The 13,547-nt window shown below is 39.1% G+C and overlaps 1 protein-coding gene across 1 annotated transcript in view; it reads left to right on the top strand.

Annotated features, from left to right (window-relative positions):
* abtb2b (ankyrin repeat and BTB (POZ) domain containing 2b) overlaps positions 1 to 13,547 on the top strand; it is a 52,548-nt gene that overhangs the window by 23,094 nt on the left and 15,907 nt on the right. Inside the window, exons 2-3 of the mRNA XM_073831512.1 lie at positions 8,524 to 8,673; positions 11,537 to 11,744. Of these exons, the coding sequence (XP_073687613.1) occupies positions 8,524 to 8,673; positions 11,537 to 11,744 (358 nt within the window). The remainder of the gene's footprint in view (positions 1 to 8,523; positions 8,674 to 11,536; positions 11,745 to 13,547) is intronic.

The raw sequence follows: 13,547 nt of genomic DNA, 5'->3' as shown, positions 1-13,547 counted from the left end.
GAATGTGAAAGGCCACTTAGACATCAGAGAACGAGGCCTCTGGGCCCATAACGGAGAGAGACCTCGGCATTTAACACACTCGGATACTCACACAGGAACAACTGACTCCTAGACCAAACACATCTTTATTTCCAGACTAATTATCCATCAGGAATGCAGTCTATATGAACACCGCTGCTATTACTGAGAGAGCGGAATGGGCTTCAAGAACAAGAATTTCAGTATAAATACACTCAAATAAAAACCCATCTGTTGGTCTTTTATAGCTTGTTAGGTCTAGCTCCCGTTGTCTCCGAAATTGATTTTCACCTCAGTTCTACTGAAATAGCATCTCCTTTTCTTTCTTTCTCTTTCTGGTCACACTTCTCTCCCAGAAGTGATGATCTGAGGCAAACGAGGAGAGGAGATTCTTTATGTGTGAGTGTGTCGGGATGGGCTGTGGGAAAGGCAGGCGGCTGTTCAGACGGGGCGTGGACTCATGGGAGATTTCTCGCTTGTACTGCCAGTTTCTAAACTTACAGAAGCACTAGCCGTGCTCTCATGGCGCAAGAGCGAAAATTATGTGTGAAGTCCTAAGAAAACTTGGAAATGGAGTAGAATGGAGGCTTACCTAATGTCAGCCATTCATAGCACGAAATACTGAATAAACATTAGTGTGACACCCGATCTGTACGGCGCGATCTGCTATTTCAAGCTAAATTTGGAGAACTCTTGCATTAAAGAATGAATCCATAGTGGTTGTTGGCCACACAAAATGAATGTTTAATGGTTTATCTGATTTTAGTCACGGCACCTTGGTTTCCTTTCAAAAAAAAAAAAAAAAATAAATAAATAATATCGGGGCTAAAGGCACACCCTAAGAAAAAAAAAGTGCTTTTTACTGTGCCCAAAGTGTGTGATTGCAGAAAATATATACGTTTGTATTGAACATTTATGGAGCAAGAGTCGTTTATTTTGTTTAAAAAAGGTATGTGGTGTCAAGGGGGGCCTTTTACCCCACACATGGCACACAGTATTGATACAAATACTTTAGCTTAAATAATGTTTTTTTAATAATGTCCGAGTTAATACTTGTTCAAAACAAGGCGTGCTATTTAACCCAAATACCATACTTTTATATATATTCTTTCGTTATTTAAAAACTGTTCCTTTAATCATCTTAAACAAAACTGAAAATCATTAAGAAGACCTTTGTCTCAAGTTATATTCAAACATTTTAGTGATTCTTATTTGCTACTTAAATCTACAACTTTTTAAAAAACTTCAAATATTAGATCAAGTAAGCACAGAATCGACTTTGCGCTGCTGCCTGCGATCGCATTAAGCATCAGCCAAAATTGCATGTGTATCTTAAAAAGCGGATGTTTTGGAAAGTAAAATAAAATATCAAAGGCGCCTTTTACCCCGTTGTACCCTTCTATTTTAAATTCTAAAATTCAAATGTGTAGTATTTTAAAAATATTCACTATTCTAAAATTAAAAATGTAACTATTTTAAAAATTCTAAAATTCAAATGTATAGTATTTAAAAAAATCACTATTCTAAAATTTAAAATGTAACTATTTTAAAAATTCTAAAATTCAAATGTATAGTATTTAAAAAAATCACTATTCTAAAATTAAAAATGTAACTATTTTAAAAATTCTAAAATTCAAATGTATAGTATTTTAAAAATATTCACTAGTCTAAAATTTTAAATGTAACTCTTAAAAATTCTAAAATTCAAACGTATAGTTTTTAAAAATACATTCACTATTCTAAAATTAAAAATGTAACTCAGAAACAATGTTCTCAAATTCAAATGTGAAACTATTTCAAACTTCACAGTTTCCCAAGTATTCACTTATGCCTGTCTAATTAGACACCTGGACCTTCTGATGAAATCTATACTTGGAAATACTTCACAGGCTTGTCAAATAACACCCTCGATGACCCTTGGGAGTAAACGGTAACCGGACTGCAGTGCTGAGAGTGTGTTGAGTGCAGTTGCGGGCATGTGTGCTCACTGTAAAGCCGATTCCATTGTAAGGAACAGCCAGCATCAGCAAATACTGCAGGCTTTGTCCTGCCCTATATACAGAGAAGCAGACTCGCACACACAGACGCTTTACTCGCTGCAGCTGGACAAATTTGTTGTGGGTTGGATTTTCATGCAGGGGTTTAGAATCTCATTTGATGGAGCCGAAAGCCTCTCATAAAACGGCGGTTTCTCGTGCTGCATCCAGCCACATCCTAGGTTTGGTGTGTGTTTGTGGATAGATATGCGCATGCATCTGTGCACTTGTTTGCAACTCATATGACTTGGTGCAGTCATATTATGCACGTCATTGGATCCATAATGTAACAGTCTGAAGAAATTGGAAGCGTGAAACAATATTGAAATGGGACGTGTCCCTGAAATTCTGTCCCACACTTAATTGGACAATCATGGAGAACTAACCAAGCAGCATATTTTTATACCTAGCCATATGTTTCTTATTTACAGTCATGTACCACAGGAGAGGAAATGCATACATTGCGGTGTTCTCATGAACGCATGCACGACACGAAAGAGAAGAAATTGTCGAATAAAGTTGTTATATTTGTTTTCTTCGTACACAAAAAGTATTCTCGTAGCTTCACAGAAATCTTTACATGTACTATTTTATCAATGTCCTTAGATTCAGAAAGCTCTCGGATTTCATCTGAATTTGTTTTCCGAAAATGAATGAAGGTCTTATAGGTTTGGAACGACATGTAGATGAGTAATTAATGAAAAAATGTTCATTTTAAGTGAACAATTCCTTTTACAACCATACAGAACGCTTTTGCAGACACTACTTTAGTAACATAGTAACGCCTCAGAATTCACTCCAAATGCCAAAGCAACTGTTAAACCTGATCTCATGGCGAAAACGTACCTGTGGGAACGTTTTCAAAGGCACGAAATACGTACCGCCATGTACGTTTTATGACATATTCAATGTTAAATATCCAGTGAGTAGCGCTAAAAGTTTTTTTTTGTTGTTGTTTTTTGCCTGGAAGAGATTAACATACATATGGTACGTTTTTTGTGACGTTGAGAGGATGTGCACATCCTCTCCAAGTCATTAAATTTCCAAGGCTGACGTTTGGCAACTCGAACCTTCAGCTTCCTCCACAGGCCACTCCAGGACCTTAATGTGCTTCTTCTTGAGCCACTACTTTGTTGCCTTGGCTGTGTGTTTTGGGTCATTGTCATTCTGGAATACCCATCCACAACCCATTTTCAATGGCCCTGTCCATCGTCCCTTTGATGCGGTGCAGTCCTCTTAGCAGAAAAACACCCCCAAAGCATAATGTTTCCACCTCCATGTTTGACGGTGGGGATGGTGTTCTTGGGGTCATAGGCAGCATTCCTCCTCCTCCAAACATGGCGAGTTAAGTTGATGCCAAAGAGCTCAATTTTGGTCTCATCTGACCACAACACTTTCACCCAGTTCTCCTCTGAATCATTTAGATGTTCGTTGGTCCTGTACATGTGCTTTCTTGAGCAGGGGAACTTTCCAGACACTGCAGGATTTCAGTCCTTCACGGCGTAGTGTGTTACCAATTGTTTTCTTGGTGACTATGGTCCTAGCTGTCTTGAGATCATTGACAAGATCCTCCTGTGTAGTTCTGGGCTGATTCCTCACCGTTCTCATGATCATTGAAACTCCACAAGGTGAGATCTTGCATGGAGCCCCAGACCGAAGGAGATTGACAGTTATTTCGCATTTTTTTCCATTTGTGAATAATCGCACCAACTGTTGTCGCCTTCTCACCAAGCTGCTTGGCGATGGTTTTGTAACCCATTCAAGCCTTGTGTAGGTCTACAGTCTTGTCCCTGACATCCTTGGACAGCTCTTTGGTCTTGGCCATGGTGGAGAGTTTGGAATCTTTGTTCATTTCTGTTAGAAACAGCAGTGATATGTACTTATTGGCACGTAATTCGCGACTTGCAAAAAGTTCCCACAGGTTATCATCATGAGATCAGGCAATCACTTCAAACACCATTAAAACATTTAGAAATGTCCTAGAACACCTTTGCAACCACCCATAATACCTCAGAAACCTCATAGCCACACCCTGGAACCATTCAGAACCCCCTATTATTTTTTAAGACAATGTCTTTGGATAGATTTCTAGGATAGGCTCTCACAAATGAAAAAAGTTAATCTCTTTTATGTGTATTTGATGATATGTCACCTTTAAGAGTGTTGTTGATAGTCAGCCACCCTGAAGCTGTAAATGTGCCGTAATAAACGTAAATCACAGACACTGTTAAGAGGGTGTTTACTGTAAACAAACGTTTAGCTTTTGTCTCCTGGAATTTATGATGCCGGTGTTCGCGAGAGTCTAAAGAGTCAATCCCATCGTGCTTTACTCTTACCACACTGTGGTATTATAAACAGACTGTATTTATGAACGCTGGAGCCACCCTCATCTGTAAACATCTCAAATCTTGGCCCCGAACATGAAGCAGAAAGCATGGGCTTATCTAGAAACTGGCCCTGTGGGCAGAAAAGCACTTCTAAACATTGTGGATGGAGATATTGTAGAAGTTCAACTCAATCGATTGCATTTGTGGTGGATTGATTACAGAGGCAGACAGTAGTGAAATATTTTACTTCACAATATTTTAATTTCATTCATTCCAAAGCATAATGTCATACTTTTTACTGCACTGCATTTCATAAATGAAAGATGTTTATTTTACCTTTAACACTTAAGAACATTAAAAACAGTACTTTCTTGTACTCAGGTAAATCTTTGAATTACTTTTACTTGAGTAAAAGTAAGAAAGTAATAGATTTCTAATGTAAATAACTATTAAATGATATTTGAAATGTAGTGCAGTAAAAAGTACAATATTATGATTTGGAATGTTTTCTAAAGAAAAACACTGATAAAGTACAGACACTTGAAAAGTACTTTTACAGCAGGGTAAAAATACTTCACTACTGTCCGCCGCAAAAAAATAAAAAAATAAAAAAATAAATAAATAAATAATTGACACTTCCTTTTGTTCAAAAAAGCAAAAATACATTGTGGCACTTACAGTAGAAATAAATGGAGCCAATTTGTGTAGGCTTTAATAGCAGCAGTGTAAAGCTTTATTTTGAGATTATTCTTCTTAAATTTGTTTAGAGTTGTTTTAGGGTTTACAGCATTATGTTGTGAAGGTGACAAAACTTTACAATTGGATAGAACTTCACATAGAAATCTGAATTTGCATGTTGTTTACGTCTTGCGGCAATGGTGTGCCATTAGGTACTAGGTACGTTTCCATTCAGCGTTCTGAATTTATTTATTCAGTTCCAAGGGAATTAAATCATCATTCCGTGGGAAACTGATGCAAAGTATCTTTTTTCATACACAGGTTGGAGAGACAAGTGGAAATTTAATTTTTGTGTGTGTAGCCACAAATCCTAATGATTGAGCGTAACTAATTCTAAACCCTGAATATTCCTTTAAAGTTCACAGATGGGATAGAGATCCGTCTTTCCTGTGAAGATCCTTCCGTAAATCAGAAACAGGACTTACAATATTGCTTTGTTTTTGCTTCTCTGGTAGGGTTCCTTGCTTGTTTCCTTTTCCTTGGCAGGACTCTCACCCCTGAAGGCCAAAGCAAAGCTTTGTCCAAGACTACAAAGAACCAGTGAGAAACTTAAATGCACAAGTTTCCCCTTCCTTGATCGTTCTGTTTTTCCTGATCCTTCCATATGGACAGGAAGTCACTACTGGAGACGAATCAACTGAATCAACCAATGATGGCTCAGCAAAACACAAATTTAGAGAAGGAAAGTGTAGCTTGAGGCCGTGACCCTCTCAGAAACAAAACTCTGACTCACTCTGTCCAAAACAGAGCAGATAATTTCACGTTACGTAACTGCAATAGTTCTTCATCCGGCATAAATCATTGCTTTAATTAAAACATCCTGGTCTTGCGCAGTCATTTAATTAAGCTTCGCTTTGAGAACTGACTCATTCCAGTTAGATTACACTGGGAAAGGCCTTTGAACTCATCAACACTGAACCACCAGGTTGTTCTAGAAATCGCTATTGTGAACGTGAGAGAGTGTTTAGAGAGGAAATGACTGTCCTAACCTTGTGCAACCTTTGTTATCAAAAGACAACACCTTGCTAGCTCTAGTCACCAGTGGTTGTCATTGTCGTGATTTCTGTTCAAATGTAATCCAGCGGTGAGTGACGTTTATTAGTAATGTTGTTTGGATTTAGTCACAAAGTGTTTCACAAGCCCTATAAGGCTTGCTAATACTCACATGTGTTTGTGTGATCTTTCTTGAAGCATGCAACATTTAGATTTTGTTTGTTTGGGATTCTTTTAAAGTTTACGGTGGGGTTATAGACTATAGCACTTTTGTTTTTCTGATTTCTCCAGTTTCGAAAAGCGGTAAATACTACAAATGAACAGCTGGTTTTCTGTCTCTCTAAAGTTTCTTTTGAATCCGAACCTGGAAAAAACTGTCAAGCTGTCACTCCATGGACAACGTCCATGTTTACATTTAAATTAGGTTTAATTATATGTCAACAGAAGGTCTTGAATTGCCTGTCAAGGATATGACTTGTTTTGGAGTCGTGGTGTGTCCACAATGGCGAAATTTTGCAGAAATGACCAAATAGAATGTATCAAGCATAAGAATATGTGTGGGCAATTTGAACACAAGCAAAATCTCCACAAAGAAAACTTAACTTTTTTTGACTCTAAACCGATTCCGCACGAATTCCTGCTTGTTAAGTCTGGTCCAAACTCTCTATCAGATGCCAAAAGCAAACAACAAATGGTGCTAATATACGCTCAAAGTGTGATCATAACATTTATCTCCATACCAACATCTCATATGGTCAGACGGTGATTCATCTTTAATGAATCATTAAAATGTTGGTGCCCGGGACTCATTAAATGTGTGATATGAGTAAACCATGCTCGTAAATGGCCATTCTCAATTAAAATGAGCAGAGGTTTGGAAACAGAGTAGATGTTTGGAAACACGTCACATTTCAAGGTGATTGTAATCAGTGTTGGGGAAAGTTACTTTTAAAGGTTGTATCAGCGATTTCTAGCCTGAAACATAAAGTGTAAAATTCAGCTTATCTTTCATCACGATCCGCTCGCTGCCTGCCCCATAAATTGTCTGTGAAAAAACCGCGTCTCTCTGGTCAGCCTAGGGTCCGAGATATGCCAAAAAAACAATCGGCACTACCAACCTTTCCACACATAAACAAACATTGTTCCAACCAATCAGCGTCAGGGGTTTGGTGTTGTGGACTTTCGCTCCGCCTCCCTCACATCCCTGCACCAGTAGGAAAGTCCACAACACGAACCCCCTGACGCTGATTGGTTGGAACACGGTTTGTTTATCTGTGGTTATTGTTGATAGCGCCGATTGTTTTTTTGGCATATCTCGGACCCTAGGCTGACCAGAGAGACGCGGTTTTTTCACAGACAATTTATGGGGCAGGCAGCGAGCGGATCGTGAATAAAGGTCAGCTGAATTTTACACTTTATGTTTTAGGCTAGAAATCGCTGATACAACCTTTAAAAGTAACTCCATAAAAAAGTAACTAATTGTGTTACTTGTGGATTTTACTTATGCACAAAATTAGAATATCACATAAAACATTTGTAAAATAAAGCTCTGTTTACATCCCATGCAGTGTTGTTTTTGACAACCATCTTAGATTTAGTCTTAGTCTTAGTCTTTTGGACTAAAATGCTTCTTAGTTTTAGTCAAATTTTAGTCACTTCTATATGTGATAGTTTTAGTCCAATTTTAGTCGACGAAAAGTCAAAAAGGTTTTAGTCTAGTTTTAGTCGACGAAAAGTCAAAAAGGTTTTAGTCTAGTTTTAGTCGACGAAAAGTCAAAAAGGTTTTAGTCTAGTTTTAGTCAAAAAAAGGGAAAAAAGTAGTCTTTTAACAAATTAATGTAGGTCAGTAAGTATTTTACTGATGGGTAGTGTCACTTATAAATTCTGAAAATAGCAGATCTATAGTTCAACACAATGTGAGCTTCCGGATCGACTATTTTCACCAATAATTACAATAATGAAGGAATGTTTTAGAACATAAAAGACAAACAAGGATGGAATGCTAAAACGGCTTGCCATACTAGTATAGCAAAGAGTATTTAATGCTAAAACGGCTTGCCATAGCGTCAGATACTTTTTAAGTTTTAATTGGCATGCACAATAAGCGGAAATGTCATGCATTTTAAACGTCTGACGGACCACCCACTAACATTTTCGTCTATTCTCGTCTCGTCAACGAAAACTCACACACGTCTCGTCATGTTTTAGTCATCAAGGAGCCATTTTTATCTCGTCATCGTCTCGTTATCGTCATGAAAAAAAGTGGCGTCAACGAAATGATTTCGTCATCGTCATCGTTGACGAAAACAACACTGATTGAAATAAACTGAGTTTGTTCTGTAAATGTGACCACAATGCTAGAAGTATCATTAACATTTTGCCTTGACTGGTTTCCTGTCTTTGTATTCCAGGTGTTCTGTCACTTCCGGCTCATTTTAGTCCGTACACAGAGGGTCGTCAGACGGGGTTGGAGAGCAGAGAAGATGCGTACGCTGAACTGGAGCTACGGACGCTCGAACAGGCCTTGCTGGCTACATGTGTGGGCAGCATCTCTGAACTGAGTGAGTGTCTGACTTCCTTCCTGTCTGTCTGTTATGTCAGATACTCTTGGTTTTATCTGTTTCTCCCTCTCTCTTGTCCATTAAGTCTATCATGAAACATACTGAATCATTTACAACTCAGAAAGGTCACATTTAAGCTACAGCTTATGAGGTTGTGCACGCTGGAATCTTTCAGTATGATGCTTACCGTAAATGTCACATCCTTAATATTGAAGTCAATTTCTAATTGCTTTTTGTACTTTAGTTTAAAACTTAAAAATTCAGTGTTACTAGTGAAATAATAGCTCATCAAATCAATGAAAAATTGCAAATGGAACAACAGCAAGAACAATAATAATGTATATCACTGTCACAGTTGCGCTAAGACTCAACAGAGCCAAGATTGCAGCAAGTTTCATACAGAGACACAACTGCTTAGTGTTATCCTTATAAACACAACATGGAGAAGTAGATAATGCGGACACTGTTTATCTTTCCGGACTGATTAGCCTATTATTTTATGCTCTGAATAAACACCACTATGCCGTTCCCAAAGAGAAGGCATGTTTGCTTTCTAAACAGAATGTTTATTGACGGAAATCTAGAAAAAAGACAAGAGTCTGTTATTCTAGATAATTCCTGCAGGATGTTATGGTGTTATTAGACCCACTCCTATCAGAATTGAAGGAAGATGAACCGCTGTACCAGTGTCTCCTCTGACTTCATGATGCCTGACTCATCTGCACTCAAATGAAGCATGTCTGCCTCAACACGGTTCCTTTGATATAAGCAACATCTGGTCTGGGATTTATTGTCTGGATTGGATATACAAGTGGAAAGCTGAACAAATGCAATTTGGCTGAATTTTAAAGTGTAAATACAAAGACTACAGTGCCTTATTCAGCAAGAGTCTGACTGACGGTCCATTGTACAGTGTTTTGGTTCTCCTCACAGGAGTTTACATTTGAAAATGGGATATTTCCCTTTCAGTCAAGGAGTTGCTTTGTTGGCATGGGTTGCCGCTCTCTGAGCTGTTTTACCTGTGTTTACCCATCATGCCACAGGCCCAGCGGTGGCATGGTTGGCGGCTTACCGATGGAAGGCATGAATTTCCTACTGCAAAGGCTGAACACTTTGCTGCTTGTCTCTCACAGCACAAGGGCACGTTCACGATGGCCAAGCGTTCAGTAGGACATTAGTGATCGCACACAAACTCAATGAATTCAGTGAGAGCTCTCTTTGTGCACTGCCTGTGATGTTGGCGCCTCCCCATGAGCTCTCATGTAGGTTTGATCCAGCTGTACTGAGGAGATGAAGCAGACAGTAGGGCATCTGTACGTTCTTTGCTGCCCTGGAATGTTGGACACAAATGGAGCATCTACAAAATTGTTTGGTCCTACAAAACAAGTCTGGGATATGAATAATTTGCTGTTGTTGGTAGGCCTTTTAATCTGAATTTAGAGGGATGGCTGAAAGGATCTGATATTCTTGAAGTAAAATCAAAGAGCGAACTCTTGTGACAATTTCGAACAGAATCAGAACAAAAAGTGCGTTTGAGAGTTTAAAGACAGCTTGCCAAAGTGGGCTTTACTGAAAAGCCGGTAAACACTTTTGAACTACTGCTGGTCTATGGTGATTACGTTATAGGCAAGCAAAATCAAAGTGGAAATAAAGATGAAGTGGTGTGATGTAATTTCGAACAAAATCAGGCCAAATCAAAGTTAACTTGGAACTGATTTTGGGAATTTGAAACAATTCGGGATATTGGTAAACACTTTCGAACTACCAGTGGTGTATAGTGATTGTGTAATAAGCAAAAAAATCGAAGAACTAACTAAAGTGACGTCATTTCGAACTAAATCAGGCTGAAACAAAGTTAATTTGGAACTGATTTTGGAAATTTGAAACAATTTGGGAATTTGGTAAACGCCTTCGAACTACCAGTGGTGTATAGTGATTGTGTAATAAGCAAAAAAATCGAAGAACTAACTAAAGTGACGTCATTTCGAACTAAATCAGGCTGAAACAAAGTTAATTTGGAACTGATTTTGGAAATTTGAAACAATTCGGGAATTTGGTAAATGCCTTCGAACTACCAGTGGTCTATAGTGATTGTCTACAAAGCAAGCAATGTTGTGATGTAATTTCGAAACAAAATTACGCCACTGATCTCAGCCTTGGGGCAAGCATTCGTAGCAAAGCCCCAAACTTCCTGATTGCTTCATAAATTCTCTTAAGACCCTTTGTAGGGCCTAGCAGAACACAATAGAGCCCCTATTGCAGGATGTTTGGCATCTTTCAGATAATAACGGAAGATTCTTCCTACTCACAAACCACTCTGTGGTTTGAAAATGAACCCAAGGGATGATTGCCACAAATGAAGTCTACATGTTCCCACAAATGGAGCAGCCGGCCCACAACTTTGCTTCTCAAGTCAGAGTAGGCCAAGACATGCATTGAATGCTAATCAATGTATCCATATGTAGCTTAGTTAGTACCTAGATTATTTCCTACCATGTTTTGAGAATCCAATTCTCATTAGATGTCTTGTTAGTGCAATTGTATGTTGTGGAACTGTGAGATCCATGAGAAAAAGACATTCCCAACGGTGCTTAGAAGAGACACGTGCTAACTCTTTCACAATCGCTTTTCATATTTGCTATGAAGGCCAACTTGTGGTTTCTGGTTTCAGTTAGTATCCAAGGTCTTGTTAGCTTCCGACTGAGCTGGTGATAATTTGAGATCTGTGTCAGTGACAAATAATAAGAAGAAAAGGGCCAAGGACCTTTTGGCCAGCCATGTCATAAAATATCACATTTAACTAAATTAAACTCTTCTGAATCAAATATCTGAAGTTTTTGGATTAATTGTTTGTCATCATCAGGTGACCTGGTGTCAAGGGCCATGCACCACATGCAGCGCCTCAATTCTGTCCGCCACGGGCTCAGTCCTGCCCGTCATGCCCGCCAGCAGCCCGTCTCCTGGTCTCCGGACGCCCTCCACACTCTCTACTACTTCCTGCGATGCCCTCAGATGGAGTCAATGGAGAACCCCAACCTGGATCCACCCAGAATGGCCCTGAGCAAAGAAAGGTGAGCCTCATTACTGTTCCCCTCCCATTAATCCAGTCTCCAATTCACACAATGGGCGCTAAGGTAATTAACAGCCTGAACCCCTAATGGCCCATTGATATGTAAGTAAACTCTGGAAATCACACAGCCTGAAGGTACTTTAAAGCTGTTAATGATATAGTAGAAATGTGAGGAGCTCTTCAAACTCCTTTTCCAGCTGCTGTTTCCTTGTAGTTCATTGTAACTTGTTCTTAAAGAGAGAGGGTGGTTTTAAGACTGGGTCATTAGCTGTCCTGTCTTCAAGGATGTCCTCAGGGTATAACCTGCTTGCTAAAAGTAAATACGAAGGTTTATATTATGCAGGGTTCAGTTACAGGTGTAAATATTGGCTCCTCAGTGAGATACCCTTGGACGGATGCCTGTTTGTAGGATACAAAAACGGTGTTGGGGAATTTACTTGGCAAGCTAAAAGCTGCTCATAATTGGAGGCATTCAAACGGCAGTAGCTATACTAAAGCCATTTAAGGAGACAATGCATTGCCTCAACTCACCCAACAGGACATAAATATGAGCAATATAGCATTACTTGTTGGAAACAGTAGCTTTTCTTGGAAAAACAACACAACAAACGCATTGAAAACACCTGAGTGACTTGTCATGCTTCTGATTGATGTAGCATTGGTACTTTTAGTTGTTGCATTCTTGATGGAGAACTCTTAGAGATGCCTTAACGCAACATTTTGAGCAAAATCAGCCCCAAAACTATGACTTACTTGATAAATGAGTCACACAGGTACAAGAATTTCTGGAAGCTGCATCCAAAAAAACAAAGTAAATCCAGACCTTCGTTGATGGGCTCAGATGTTTCTTTCCTTCTTTGTTGTTTGTTGTTGAATGCCAAGCGCAATCTCCCACATGTTGTGATTGTGTGTATACGTATGTGTGCAATTACCAGGTTGAATGTTGAGCAAGTAAAGGGCAAATCTTGATATTGACTGCAGCTGGTTCAATTGTGCAAGACCTTCAACTAGCAAACTTAAGTGGGAAAACAACAATGGAGCCTTACTGCCGACTCCAGGACTCCAACCATGAATCTCTCTTAACGATCAAGCCAGGAAAGATTTCCAGCAATATTGCTGAGCGCTTGTGTACGTAGTGGAGTAGCAGAATGGGATACAGGTGGTGCGTCGTTCCTGGTAATTACGGTAAAGGCCTCAATCATTATTTAAGGTCTCCTCAACACGCCTTCTATTGAAAAGTCTATAAAACCTTTTGCTTGAAATGAAACCACAATGGCACACATGCGTACTGTGTGGTCCTGTAAATGTAAAGGGGGCGTCACGGATCCAGTGCCGTTTGGTTATGTGAGCTAGAGGTTCGTAATAGTAAGGTGTTGATTTATGACGGGTATGTGTGTGCTATTGAGTGGGTGGAGAGAGAGGGAGGAAAGGGTCAGTAAGGTGAACGGGAGTGCTGGGTGGTAAGTGGTCGCACATCAAGGAGGCACTGTAAGATGAGAGGGGTGGAAAGGACACTGACCCCAGATCAGGACAGAGAAGACAAGACAGATTCGTACATACCGGCTAATTGGAGTATAGAAGACTTTCATAGTAAGATTAGGTTTCTAAAATGAGGTTCAGAGTAGTTAACTTTTAAGTGAACTAGTTTGAACCTCATTTTAGAAACTTAATCTTACTATGAAAGTTTTCTATACTCCAACTACTTCTAAATCATATATTTCTATTTGGTAGTGTCCTATCTCACCTACTGAAAGCGAGCCAAACAATGAAAACAAAATTATGCTGTTCTTTGCTGTTACCTGTC

The sequence above is a fragment of the Garra rufa genome, chromosome 25, assembly GCF_049309525.1.
Source record: "Garra rufa chromosome 25, GarRuf1.0, whole genome shotgun sequence".
NCBI classification, from domain to species: domain Eukaryota; kingdom Metazoa; phylum Chordata; class Actinopteri; order Cypriniformes; family Cyprinidae; genus Garra; species Garra rufa.
This window is presented reverse-complemented; position numbering and strand designations above follow the sequence as displayed.